A 13,133-nucleotide genomic window follows, 5' to 3' on the forward strand; every position below is an offset into this window, starting at 1 on the left:
CTCTCATTACTCCTTGGGGCCCCAGATATTCGACCCTTGCCAACGTAGGGCAGAACTCAAGCTACATCCGCCGCAATGCCATCCCAAGAAGCCGCCATACTCGCCGACTTTCTCCTCGCTCCCGCCGCTCTGAACAACTTCCTGACACTGGACGAATTCACCAACATTCTACCCCGCTCCCAACGCGAGAACCCAGCCGTGAAATTACTATACCGCGAGCTTCAGCGCCTACGGAATGAAGACATAGAGGCTGTCCGCAGTAACATAGCGGACGAGGTCAAGAAGTCCCGACCCCTCAAACGAGAGTGCATTCGAGCACGGCGACAAGATGATCACAGTGCTGTAGCTGGACTAGATCCGGTGGCTTTGGATATGGAGGAGGAGGTAGCGAACACTTCTCTTCTCGAACATGAGCCCTGCTAACTTGGCGATTACAGCTTTCCGGCTATCACCAGCACAGAAAGCAACATACACTGCAGACAGTCCACGCGGCCATGGAGGATGCGGCCAAGAGCATTGAGACACAAGTACAGGAGATGGAGAAGGACATTCAAGAAGCGTTGGATGAGATACAGAATGCTGTCGGCGAACTCAGCGACTTGCGCTATGGAACATTTCCCAAGACTGTAGGAGGAGGGAACATTGGTGAAGAGGTGTTGACTACACTCAAAAGACTGGAGGCAGCATGCACACATCCCGCTGGTTGACGAACCACTTCGAATTGGTCTTGTTCCGCGGCCACCTGAGGGTTCAAAGCCGCAGATCGACACTATTATCCCACGGAACAACTCCGCATCATGCGCAGAAAGCTGGATTTTCTCTAGCCGGCGGGCTGTCTGCTATGGGTCTCAGAGGACCGGCGGAAAATTCCCCAATATGGAGGACAAAGCACTTGCGCTCATCTGCTTTGTGGTATGCGTCGAGAAACCCCGCCCAGCCGAAAGCATCCACCTTCGACTTCTCCACAAAATCCTCCGCTTGACTATATTGAGGAATACGGGGCCCCATAGACATGCTCTCACGTGCTGGACCAGACTCTACAACTCGTTCGACGGCTACCGGGGTATGAATCACTGATGCCGGGGTTCGGGTAAACGGCAGACGACATTAATATAACCTGAATCTTCAATTTCCTCCGCGACACGTTCTTCTCCACTTCCAAAGGAGACAAGGAGTCCCGTCCCTTCAAACACACTCAATTACGCACGAATTAAGAGCGAATCGCACCGCGAATCACTGGCACTGGAGACGCTTTAGCCTCACGATGCGGACCCAGTTACTCTATTTGAACGTCGCGCACGACCCAAATTAGCTCTAGCGGAGTCGAATATAGATACAAGAGACGGGAATGTTTCGTACAATATGGGATTCCCTTCAACCGCAGGCCAACGCCTTGATTATAAAAATCCCGGCACCCTAGGCTCGGCCATCCATCTCCCTCCCCGTCAGTGACTACTGAATTTCACCACCACCACCATGCGTCTCCTCTCCCTCCTCGCCGGCTACCTGTCGGTAGCCTCCGCGACGACGCTCGGAAAGCGAGCACCCACACCCGGCCAACTCTCTCAAGTCACCGGCGTCGGTCCCACAAATGCTGGATTTTACATCTACGTCCCCAAGAAGCTCGCCGCATCGCCCGGCATTGTCGTCGCCGTGCACTACTGCACGGGTACCGGCCAGGCGTACTACAACAACTCGCCCTACAAGACGCTTGCCGAGCAATACGGCTTCATTGCCATCTACCCCAGCTCGCCTCACTCGGGCACGTGCTGGGATGTCAGCTCCAAGAAGACGCTGACGCACGAGGGAGGCGGAGACTCAAACACCATTGCCAACATGGTCAAGTGGACCATCAAGGAGTACAAGGCCGATGCCTCCAAGGTCTTCGTCACCGGCAGCTCCTCGGGCGCCATGATGACCGTAAGATCCCCTTCTTTCTCATTCCTCGGCTCTCCTCCCCCTTTTACATCCTTTTCTAACCTTGCATCCACACACAGAACGTCCTCGCCGCCACCTACCCCGACGTCTTCGCCGCGGGCATCGTCTACTCGGGCGTCCCCGCGGGTTGCTTCATGTCGCAATCCGGGGGCGTCGACGCGTGGAACAGCACGTGCGCCAACGGCCAGTCGACAGCGACGCCGCAGAAATGGGCCCAGGTCGTCTTCGACATGTACCCGGGCTACAACGGCACGCGGCCGCGCATGCAGATCTATCACGGCTCCGCGGACACGACCCTCCGCCCGCAAAACTACCAGGAGACAATGAAGCAGTGGGCGGGCGTGTTTGGATACGATTACAATAAGCCGGAGAGCACAAAGCAGAATGATCCGCAGAGCGGGTACACGAGGACGATCTATGGGCCTAGGGTGCAGGGTATCTATGCGCAGGGTGTGGGCCACAGTGTGAATATCCGTGGGAATGATGATATGAAGTTCTTCGGGTTTGCGGCTTAGGAGGGTGGGAGGCGCAATTGACGTGACTTGGGAGGGCGAGGAATGCTGTGGCTTGTGCGGAGTTGGATATGTCTTCAGAAGGGTTTTCGAGCGATGAGAAACGAAATCGAAAGCCACCATTATTGTCGCTTAGGTCGTCACGGCGAATTCAGCCTCATGAGCAATGACGTCTATACATTCAACTCTCATACAAGCCGTCCAATCCCCATCCATATCCATTCTTTCAAACCAATCTGTTATCCCAAATCCAAGCGCTCCGTCGCTCGCTCTAAGATGAACAACCATTAGCTCAATGCCTAGGAAGTTCTTGCCCAACCAAGATGGCTACAAGAGTAACATGAACTAAACCACATATAAGCAAGACGCGAACCTCTTCCCTTGTTTCCATCCATCACCTTAAATCCATCAACCCCGTGACAAAAGCAAGTAACCAAAGAGGAAAGCCAACAAGGGAGGAAAACAAAAAGGAAAGTTTGCACATTCTCAGTTCCCTTTTGTGCGGGCAACAGAGGGGTATCATAAATGCATGGACCCATAACGCCTGTCCTCTGTACGCCTGCAAACTATCGCCGGGATCGCGGATGACACGAAGGAGAGCCTTCATGCCTTTCAAAGGGTTGGTGCCGCTGGTTCGCTCTATCGTTAGACATTATGACCATTCATATGGCGTTGATATCTTGACCAAAGGTGGTGGCAGAAATTTGAGAATGATCTCATCCTCTCCTTCTGCCGATGTAACTCTCGTGAGTCTTGTTGCACTCCTGCAGCATCTGTAGAAACTCTGTCGTCTCCTTCAAGATGGCAGCCTTCTTGAAATTGCCATTCTTGATTCCGGGAACGAGCAATTCGAGTTTGTCGAAGCCCCCCTTGATCACGTTGCGACGCTTCTGCTCCGAAGCAGTGTGGTTGTTGCGCTTCTGCTCGTTGGTCAGGTTTTGCCTTTGCCGTCCCTGGCCAGCCGGGGTTGATCGCTTCCTCTTCCTAGGCGTGGACTCGTCAGCCGTGGATCGGTTCCGGCTGGCAGTGGAAGTAGAGGAAGAGATTCTTTCCATTGCAGAGCTTTCAAAGGCCACGCTCGTCGTTGTGCTGACTTTGCGCCTCTTAGCTCTTGGCCCGTTCGCCTCGTCCTCGCCGGAAGCTTCCGCAGACTCTGCGGTCTCTGTCTTGATGGATACTGTTGCACCGTTGGTAAGTTGAGCTGAACTGTCCAGACGAATGGCGTTATGCATGTCGTCTGTCAAGCGGTTGACTATTGCAGCTTCTGCACCCCGGCTCGCAGGTGTATATCCAAACGGATTGAAGCGGGTATCTGTGCCATACACGTACGGCCTCGTCAAGGACCGTCTCGGCGACACCAATCCTGTAGTGGTAGATGCTATTTGGCTAAAACGCTCGGCTAGTTGTTCGTCAACAGAGCCTCTCTCCGAGTGCAGTGGTAGCATAGCGGCAAGCGGCTCTGGAATCGTACCGTGTTGAGTTTGGATTGTGAGTCGGTTGGCTATGCTATCTGGGATGACTTGGACACGAGCAGGAGCCAACATGGAAGTCATGTTGAGAGTTCCCGACACATGGAAGGGGTCGCTCGCCGCCAGTGCAGCCTGGAGACTGTTGTAGGGCCCACTGGTCACTGTTGTGGCCTGGAGACTGTCGTAAGAGCCACTGGTCACTGGTGTGGTTTGGAAAATGTCGTAAGAGCCACTGGTGACTGTCGTGGGCTGAAAGTTGTCGTAGCCACTGGTGACTGTCGTGGGCTGAAAGCCGTCGTAAGAGCCGCTGGTTACTGTTGTAGGTTGAAAACTGTCGTAAGAGCCGCTGGTTACTGTTGTAGGATGAAAACTGTCGTAAGAGCCGCTCGTGACTGTTGCGGACTGGAAACTGTCGTAAGAGCCGCTAGTTACTTCCATACTGTTGTATAAGGTCGACGTCGCCCGCACAGGAGTTTGTGTGTTGGCGAGAAAACCAGAAGAAAACATATTCCCTGCGTAAGGGATGGACTGCTGGGCTGACCGGTTTTGATCTGCAATAGTAGAGACGTCTACCACACTGGGTGGAGGCGCAACATCGTAGACGCCAGCAGCTGCCATGGTTTCGTCTGGCAAGGGGACTGACTCGTCTGGCGGAATGTCCTGGGGCCGGTTAGAGAAAAACTCTTCCAAGGAGGCTTCTTCATGCTCGCTCAGCAGGCGCCGGTCATTGGGGGCATCAGCGAAGGTGTTACCTGCGGAAAACCTATCTGTAGGTATGATCAGAAAACTGGCAGCGTGGAGAGCAAATCAGCACGACGTACATCCAAAGGGAGCAGCGGTGTCAATCGGGTCCCAGGATGCCATCGGCTGCACATGCCTTGCGCTTAGGAGAGCGTTCAGTGTGCCGCTTGTTGAAGGTTGATGGATGGACTTGATATTTTTCGTGAGGGACAAGTGGGTGCGGCGGGTGACGCGCCTGCTTGCGGACGGCGCGAAGGGATGATGTCAAGGCAAGCGCGTAAGGCACCTTGTCCAAGACAGATGAAGGGGGAGAGGTAGCAATAGGGCAAACGAAAGCGTGAATGTCGGAGGAGCGATTGTGAGGCAGAGGAGGATGGCAGAGGAGGATGGCAGAGACGCGGTTGTGGGCAAGGAATGAGTAATACGCGCACAGTGGTTCCGGGGACCGGCGGCGGTGGTGCGCTAGCAAGAGTACGGAGTATCCACGGAGCGAATTTTGAAGCAGCGCAGGGCGATTGGTGGTGGTCCAGTGAGGCGGACGGAGGTGGTGGGAGTGGCTGAGGATGTGGTACTGTAGGGTAGTATAGGGCCGGGGACGGCCGTTCTCTAGTGGCCGTATAGGCTGTGGTTGGTGGCTTGTGGTTGGTTGGTTTGTGGTGGAAGAGGAGGAGGAGCGTGATAAGAGTGACGATGGTGACGATGGTTGACGGAGAGTGATGAGAGTGAAGGAGGGTGTTGGGGGATTTCACATGTCAAGTACTCGCGTAACTTCCCCAGATCGGCTGGGGCCGGCCGTCCCTTGCCCTTGCCCTTGCGCCGCCACAACGTGGATGCCAAGCCTCCGCCAAGACGACCCGTTGCCAAGCTTCCCCGGATTTCCACGATGCCACCTTGCTCTAGGGGAACGATAGTTTTTCAGTGAATGATAAAAATGGAAGTACTTGTACATGCTCTCCCAACTGATATTGGCCGCATACTTCCTTGCTGCGCAGTACTCGTTGACCTGCCTCAAGTGCTCCCGGTCGTCGCTCGCGTGATCCCGTGATCTGCCCCTCACCACCATCCGCTTCTGACCTAGCCTGCCGAGGTTGCCGAGGTCCCAAGTCCAGGGCGGTCATCATTCCCATTCCGGATCCCCTTTCCATCACCAATGTCTCCCTCTGACAAACCACTGCACCTGCACCTGCACCTGCGCCTTGTCAGACCGTGAGTTGTCCTTCCCCGAGCCCAGAATCCCATCAATCAATCTATCCTGAAGACAGCTCTACCATATCCGAGCCCCATACTGACATTGCTTTGGCACCAGCCTTGCAAGAGCCTATCTCCTGGGCTTGCTCTCCACCAGTGGTCCCCGTCTTGCTCGCGTCCTGCTCGCGCTGGCAAAGGGGCAGCTATGCTACCGATCAGCATGCAGTCAGGTGCGTAGCCATCCTCTCCTCTTTCGACATCCTCTTCCGAGCAGCTTGCTGACACTTGAGGCACTAGGTCGCTGAAATCCTCCACCATGCCATCCAGCCCTATCGCTTCCCCGCCTTTTGTGGCACACTTGTCGGCGGCGCCTGCCTTCTCCAGATCCCTATAGGCGCCCTACTAACCCTCCTCCTCCGGCTTGTCCCCAGACGCTGTCCCGACCCTCATGCGCCCCTCCGGCTCACCCGCTTCATTGCAGCCCTCGTCTCAGCCTCTGTTTCCTTCACCATGCTGAACCGCATCCCTGCCAGCGCCCAATTACGATTGCAGTCGGAGAAAAACAGGGAGGCATCCCTCAGGTCGGGCCATCCCGGAGGTGCTGAACCCAGTCCCTTCAACGATCCGCCCAAATTGCGCTCATTGGATGTTGACGATGCCGCCCTCAAAGCCGGTTCCCTTTCAAGGCTGCATCTAGCTGGACGCACAATGGATTTGACGCTATTCGCCGTCACTAGAGCACTAGACATTGCTATAAGCAGTGCCTGGGCGCGCCTTCCAGCCAGGACCTCGTCCAAGCTTCGAGTCGTACCCAACAACGCCCCGACGTGGCTGTTTTGCTTCTCTGCCGCTAGCATCATGCACGCCTGGTTCTACAGCCCCTTGCAACTTCCCAGAACCTACAATAAGTGGATCTCTGCCGCGGCGGAGCTCGATCAGAGGCTTCTGACTGCCCTCAGGCATGCGCGTTATGGTAACTGGGAGTACGGGAAGGATACGGGCATGGCTCCTCTTCTCGGGTCCATGTGCCGCGACTACGGCCTGCCGGAGATTTGGGGGGATCCCGCCCACACTGTGCCTATCCCTTGTGAGCTTGTCCACATGGGCCAAGGTAAGAGCTGCGAGAAACATGCGCTTTGGAGGTTCTGGAGAGGTTGGGCTTTTGCTGCGAAGATGTATGGGCCCCTGCAGCTCATTGTCTTGCTCCGCAAAGCGATCAAAGAGCGTAAGCCCCCGGGTAGGCTCCGCCTACGCCTTCAGTTGCCTGTCATCCTCGGCGCCTTCGCCGACATGGCGCGAAGTTCGGCCTTTCTGGGAGCGTTCATCTCCCTGTTTTACTATGGTGTTTGTCTGTCCAGGACACGGCTGGGTCCCAAGCTTTTCTCATCCAAGACCGTGACGCCTCAGATGTGGGATTCGGGACTGTGCATTCTGGCAGGGTGTCTCCTCTGCGGATCTAGCATACTGGTTGAACACGCAAAAAAGCGCATTGAGATTCTCTTCTTTGTCCTGCCGAGAGCAGCGGCAGTGTGGTTTCCAAGACGCTACCTCCCGAAGAATAGGTGGAAGGAGCACGTTGCGTTTGCATTGAGTGCGGCCTTGGTCTTGACCACTGCGCAGGAGGACCCAGCGAGGGTGCGCGGTGTATTCGGGAAACTGTTGCCGAGAATTCTCAAGACAGATTAGACAAGAGGGATTAGACGGCGCGAATCAGACGGGACGGATTAGAGAAGACGATTCAGAGAAGACGATTTAGAGAAGACGATATTGGACTGGTTAAAGCATGGATAATGATCACGAGTCCATTAACCGCTCATCATAGTCTTCAAAGCCACTCTCCCAGCACAGCCTCATTAATGTTCACGCCCAAGGCTCAACCACAACCTTACACCCACTCACCCCTTCAAACACCATATCCAGCCCTTCACCCACCTTCTCCAACCCCCCAATAACCTTCGGCGGCACCCCCTGGATCCACCCTTCCTTGATCCCCCGCTCCAGAAATCCCCCCTTTGACAACGCCCAGTCCCTCCACTCGCGATTCTCCTCGGCCCCCGTCGAAAACAAATGCATCTGCGCCGTTATCCCCTTCGGCAACTTGGGCATCCCGGGCCTCTCGTACGGCAGCAACGCAAGTATATGTGCGGGCGTAACAGCCCCTTCTTCCCCATCCGGAGCCAAGATCTTCAAAATCGCAGAAGCAGACGCAGGCAGCGCAATACAATCGAACCAATAGTCGATCTTGCCCAACTCCCTGATCCGACGTGGAGTGTCCGGGTCCGAGTGATCGAAGATAAAGTCGGCGCCTAGGGATTGTACCAAGGGGAAGTTGCGAGCAGAGCACGTGGTGATGGTTGTGTAGCCGGCGAGGCGGGCGTAGGAGATGCTGAGGCTGCCCATGGCCGAGGAGCCGCCGTAGATGAGGATTTTCTTTCCGTTTTTGGAATCCGGGGAAGGGGGGATGGTGGGACGGGTGAGGGCGAGGCGGTGGGGGGAGAAAAGCGCCGAGGGAGGTGTGTAGGATACGAGTGGGATGGCTTGGATGAAGGGGACGTCGCCGATCTGTGTTTGAGGTCAGTTCTCCTGCTATCCGTCCCTAGTTCCTTCACTCCTTCACTACTCCTCGACTGTGAGGCCGAGAATATCGGACGAGACAATACATTCGGGACAAAGTGGAATCAACACGCACCTCGACGACTTCCGCCTCATCCACAACGCAGAATCGCTGATGGCCCCCGTACTTTGCCTGCTTCTGGCTGAAGATCTTGGTCCCGCAGGCTACGCGGTCGCCTACGGATACTTTAGTCACGCCGGGACCTAGGGCTTCGACGACACCGGCAATAGGGCTACCCAGGATGGTGGGATAGCTCATTTTCATGATGGCCAGCTTGGCGACTTTGGTGTCAACGGGCTGGATGCTGGTAGCGTGGACCTTTCGGGTTTGTTATTCGTGATGGACGAGGAATTGGCAAGGTCATGGGGGAGCGTGGAAGGGGGATGATGATGGTAGGGACAAGGAAGAGTGTAGCATAAATAGGTATACATATTTTCGATGGGTAGTTGGGGATATGGTACAGAGTTAGGGACGCACCTTCACAAGCACTTCGCCCTGACCCGGTTGCTCGAGCGGTGCATCGCGCACGACGAATCGTCCCTTCTCCGACTCGAGGAATGCGGCTCTGTTGCTCAGGCTCATGGTGACGAATCCGCGAATTCTCTCCTGCGACTGGCTTTGCCCAGAATATCTATTGCTCCTCAGATATCCGTAGTTATATCTAACAAGAGGACCGATGCGCTGAATACGAAGTACCATAGAGCTGTGGACTTGGAAGTTGGAGGAGACAGCTAGATACTAGTATTGCCCTTATATATATATATGTCGTTTTGACGTGCCGCTAACGTACAGGAGCTATATTTATGCTGACCAAGCTCCCCGTCCCACCTTCCGACCCCGTGCGCACATATCTGGATAGGGCGTGAAGCTTGTAGTCGGGGATATCGGATTATACAATCCAAGCTTACAAATGCAATGCATGAATCACACAACATCTCGACGATAACATTGATGGAACCAGTACATTGACGTGTCAATGTGGACGACCATTAGAATAGAATATCTCCGACCCAAGGAGGCTCTACCTGCACTATCCTGATTGATGTTAACGCAGTAAACTTTTCATAAACGTGGTTAGCTCACGAGGGAGAAAAGTTGGTAGAGCTTTAGGCGAACATCAAGACGAAACTACATGTGAGCCTGGTTACGCAGAGGGAATCGAAAGGGCAGCATCACCAGCAAAGACAGAGACAATTGTGATGAAAGCAGACATATCCATTCATTACTCGTGACTATCGTGGTATCATTCATTATCATCAGCATTTGCCTCCCTATCCTCGAACACCAGGAACTCCCGTCCATCTTCTCCAACTATCTGCTGCCAAACGGACTTCACCCGGTCCAGCACATCGTCATCAAAAGCGAGATCTAGCGGGGAGCTAGGGAGCTTCAGGACGTGCTGGTCACCCACAGCGGGGGCGGGCTCGTCGGACGAGGATGAGCGCTGCTCAAACTGCATAGACCAAAGAACAGTCGGACGAGGCATGATATCCACCGTATGGAGCAGGGTATCAACAGCAATCTTCAACAATTGAAAACCGCTCTCTCCGGTCAGGGATGTTGACGCATACAATACACCTATGGAATTGTCAGTCTACTGTCTGCTAGAAGCATGGCAAGCAGAAGGTGATTGGAAAAGCCATTTCAGGTTGTCAGAGGATGATATCGTCAATGTTGTTCAGACAATGTAGATAAGTATTCATAATGGTGATCATCATAAGGCTGGAGAGAAAACGCAGGGGCGATGTGAACTTACTTTGACCAGAAGGACATTCTCCAGTGTCGCTAGAATGAACAAAAATGTGCACAGGCGGCAGATCGTGACTAATTTCGGCACCCTGCGCCAGGGATAATGATCCACTTGGAAAGACGACCACAGAGGATGCCGGCGATGGAGCTTCCTCCGCAATTTGCGGAAAGAGAGGGGTGAGCGCGGACGAGACAATAGACACTGATTTGCAGTGCTGTAAAGGTTCAGCGACGCCGAACATCTCTTCCTTTACAATCCATCGAGACGACACAGTTTCGCCATCTTTCAGGCGAAGCGTGGCATGTTCTTCTCCTTCCGTTTTACCCTCATCGTCAGTGGGGGTGTCGGACAGTCCCTTTCCAAGGACATAAACGCCTCCACCCACTGCACATGAGCGGCATGCCACTTGGACAACTTCGGACATTCCGCCCCATTTCGGCAGAACAGCGCCAAACCCAGGGCCGAACACGCCAATGGAGCGCAGGTGTCTGGCTATCCGCCGCAGCGCATATTCCGTCGACGTGTTGCTAGGAGTCTGAGGTGACAATGTTAAAGCGAGCAGCGGCGGATGAAGGCCGACCGGTACTTTAAACTGTTCAGACAAAAACGTAGGGAAAGGCTTAGTCCGATAACCTTCCCAAACCTCTGCCTGCTCTTCGAAGTCGACAATGAAGCGCAGAAACTTCATCAGCGCTCGCTTTGCTTTGAAGTCGAGAACCTGGTCTTGAAAAACATCCTCCCTTCCACTGGGCACCTTAAGCAATCTTCCATGCTGTGGTGCCCCTTCGGACGGGGCTTGGCCCTCAGCTGGCTCCTGGAGCTCCGACGAGTATATCCACCAACTACCTACAGCTAGGAACTCGAGTTGGCGGTATACCTTGGAAGATACCAGATATTGAAGCAAAGCCGAGCGGGAGTAGATCAACTGAGGGGTAAGCTCGAAACTATAAGATCTCGAGGAAGACAATCCTGGAGTAGGCCCCGACGGTGAGGTGGGGTGCTTCGAGACGGACACATTGGCGAAGGCGGCAGTAGGCTCTGCATAGGTGAGCCTCAACACTGTGGAATGAAGGGGGCAGATGTACCTTTACGCATCCTCTGCGCCCACCCTTCAGCCTCTTGCAAGCTCAAGGCAGCTTCAGCACCTCCATAGTAGTTGTTGGGATCAATATGTAGAATTTTCTTCCCCGAGCGAGAGAGGGCTCTTCAGAGGCTGCGTCAGTCAGATTGCGTACAGTAACTGTAACAGTACCCTTGGCACGTACAGAGCAAGTAGTGACTGCTGTAGGCCGGTGCCTACTATGACCACGTCCCATTCGGTTTTGTCGAGAATCTCCATGGCTGGAGGTAAGTGATGGTGGAAGTTTCAGAGGAGCTTTGATCTTTTGCAGGATTTCGTGGCTTGGCACATGACTAAGCTTCGCGACTTTGAAGAAAATCTTGTGACCAACCTCAACGTCGCTCTTCAACGCGCTTGCTGAGGGCACATTCCTCAACATGACGGTGCCCGTAAAGCACAGTATCTTCATTGATTCTGATTGTGCGCGTGAGAGGAGTCTTCGTCCGGTATCTACCGCTTTGGATTTCAACTGAATTAGCGGCTCGAATGTGGCGATACATGCACTTGCGTCCCCTGAATGCTGTTTGGTGTCGTTAACGAGACCCATGAAGTTTTGCTTTGCAGGTCGCATTACTCCGTACCTCCGTACTCTTCATACGGCGGGGATGGTGCGCCCGCTACCCAAGCCATTTTTCTCGTGCGCTTCATATAACGAAACTTATCGCTGTGGTCTTTGCAGCTGGAGCACTTATTATGTACCTGTGACTTTGCTGGCCGCGCCTTCCGACAATTTCAGGCGCAGATCGACCAGCAAACTTGTTCTGGAAGGCGGTGTTGATTATTGCATATATCATAGTAAAAACATGGCCTTCTTTCAAATAAGTACCATCCGCTCAATCGGCGACATCTTCGATGGTCTAGTGGTCATGATTTCCGCTTGTCAATCCTCACGGTTTGCGAGCGCGGGAGACCGGGGTTCGATTCCCCGTCGGAGAGCTCATTTCTTTTTTGCTTTTTCAAGTATATTTCTTTTTGCTCTTTTCTTGTGTTGGGTTGTTCGCCGCTTGCTTCTATTGCCGTCTAACTGAACATCCAGCTGCAATTCCCCTGTAGGTAGAATTACCTACCTCGCGCAAGCTCATTAGCTACAACCTAATAATGCGGCAGGTAGAATCGAACTCTCAGCGGAGTCCCGAAAAAAGAGCTGTAAACCATCCTTCGAATCCTTGTCAAACTCTGTTTCATCTTGATAACCTTACCAGCAAATGCTAGGCCCCTAGCTGCTACATCCGTAATGCACTGTATTACACTGTCTGCACCCTAGGGCAGGTAGTTGGAAGTTGAACCGGTGCTTCGGTTTGTGACTCTTGATGGGATCCCTTGGGGCCTTGATCACCAGGTTGTATCGACGGTTCGACTTCTGGAGATGTTAGAAGTTGGACCGGTGCTATGGTCCGTGACTCTTGGGTGGATGCCTCAAGCACTGGCTCACGGGATTCATGACTTCTATGCTCGTTTGGTTTTTCGGGCGAGTCGGTGTCTGACGGCTTGGTAGCAACCGGTACCGGGGACAAAGAGGAGCGGTTGGGCTCTGCGATCGTGTTCTCTGGAGGGTATGTCTCGGGTTTCGGGGCGGGTTCTAGTGAAGGCGACTCGTTTAGATTGGTTAAAAGTAGGACCGGTTTATTAATCCCGACTTTTCCCTCATCACACAGCATATTTTCATGCCCAACCGGCGGATTTAGTAGTTGAGTTGGCGGCACGGCAGGCACTGTACCGGTGGTCTCCTTGCAGCCCTCACATTACATTAAAGTCCAGCTTCAGGCTTCTTCTCGTTCGGTTCCACCGAAATTGCTCTAGT

General features: G+C 53.8%; 8 protein-coding genes and 1 non-coding gene across 9 annotated transcripts; 4 read left to right on the forward strand and 5 right to left on the reverse strand.

Moving 5' to 3' along the window:
- Positions 1-75: 75 nt before the first annotated feature.
- Positions 76-707, forward strand: EI97DRAFT_441624 (uncharacterized protein; the record flags this gene model as incomplete). Its single annotated transcript, XM_033799708.1, has 2 exons — positions 76-384; positions 438-707. 2 exons carry the CDS (start codon positions 76-78, stop codon positions 705-707), a joined length of 579 nt encoding a protein of 192 aa, XP_033655134.1.
- A 538-nt stretch (positions 708-1,245) lies between these two features.
- Positions 1,246-2,601, forward strand: EI97DRAFT_298581 (alpha/beta-hydrolase). Its single transcript, XM_033794507.1, has 2 exons — positions 1,246-1,920; positions 1,998-2,601. The coding sequence occupies exons 1-2, from the start codon at positions 1,477-1,479 to the stop codon at positions 2,451-2,453; spliced, it is 900 nt and encodes a 299-aa protein (XP_033655135.1). The 5' UTR covers positions 1,246-1,476; the 3' UTR covers positions 2,454-2,601.
- On the reverse strand, positions 2,602-3,078 carry EI97DRAFT_298582 (uncharacterized protein). The gene has a single exon (XM_033794508.1). It carries the CDS (start codon positions 2,987-2,989, stop codon positions 2,750-2,752), a length of 240 nt encoding a protein of 79 aa, XP_033655136.1. The 5' UTR covers positions 2,990-3,078; the 3' UTR covers positions 2,602-2,749.
- EI97DRAFT_298733 (uncharacterized protein) lies at positions 3,078-5,004 on the reverse strand. The gene is made up of 3 exons (XM_033794509.1): positions 4,741-5,004; positions 3,922-4,682; positions 3,078-3,849 (listed from the first exon to the last, which is right to left on the reverse strand). Coding segments are annotated over exons 1-3 (1,446 nt in total). The 5' UTR covers positions 4,743-5,004; the 3' UTR covers positions 3,078-3,166.
- Positions 5,005-5,810: 806 nt separating this feature from the next.
- On the forward strand, positions 5,811-7,534 carry EI97DRAFT_457596 (uncharacterized protein; the record flags this gene model as incomplete). The annotated part of the gene is made up of 3 exons (XM_033800835.1): positions 5,811-5,866; positions 5,967-6,078; positions 6,146-7,534. 3 exons carry the CDS (start codon positions 5,811-5,813, stop codon positions 7,532-7,534), a joined length of 1,557 nt encoding a protein of 518 aa, XP_033655138.1.
- A 48-nt stretch (positions 7,535-7,582) lies between these two features.
- On the reverse strand, positions 7,583-8,919 carry EI97DRAFT_432455 (NAD(P)-binding protein). The gene is made up of 2 exons (XM_033798168.1): positions 8,538-8,919; positions 7,583-8,410 (listed from the first exon to the last, which is right to left on the reverse strand). Exons 1-2 carry the CDS (start codon positions 8,724-8,726, stop codon positions 7,709-7,711), a joined length of 891 nt encoding a protein of 296 aa, XP_033655139.1. The 5' UTR covers positions 8,727-8,919; the 3' UTR covers positions 7,583-7,708.
- A 753-nt stretch (positions 8,920-9,672) lies between these two features.
- On the reverse strand, positions 9,673-11,559 carry EI97DRAFT_416642 (FAD/NAD(P)-binding domain-containing protein). Its single transcript, XM_033796897.1, has 4 exons — positions 11,478-11,559; positions 11,298-11,425; positions 10,219-11,250; positions 9,673-10,040 (listed from the first exon to the last, which is right to left on the reverse strand). Exons 2-4 carry the CDS (start codon positions 11,305-11,307, stop codon positions 9,706-9,708), a joined length of 1,377 nt encoding a protein of 458 aa, XP_033655140.1. The 5' UTR covers positions 11,308-11,425; positions 11,478-11,559; the 3' UTR covers positions 9,673-9,705.
- A 619-nt stretch (positions 11,560-12,178) lies between these two features.
- Positions 12,179-12,268, forward strand: EI97DRAFT_t39. The gene has a single exon. It is a non-coding gene; the product is annotated as a tRNA-Asp (tRNA).
- On the reverse strand, positions 12,269-12,990 carry EI97DRAFT_489156 (uncharacterized protein; the record flags this gene model as incomplete). Its single annotated transcript, XM_033802212.1, has 1 exon — positions 12,269-12,990. One exon carries the CDS (start codon positions 12,988-12,990, stop codon positions 12,577-12,579), a length of 414 nt encoding a protein of 137 aa, XP_033655141.1. The 3' UTR covers positions 12,269-12,576.
- Positions 12,991-13,133: the final 143 nt, after the last annotated feature.

The sequence above is a fragment of the Westerdykella ornata genome (assembly GCF_010094085.1).
Source record: "Westerdykella ornata strain CBS 379.55 unplaced genomic scaffold EI97scaffold_7, whole genome shotgun sequence".
NCBI lineage: Eukaryota > Fungi > Ascomycota > Dothideomycetes > Pleosporales > Sporormiaceae > Westerdykella > Westerdykella ornata.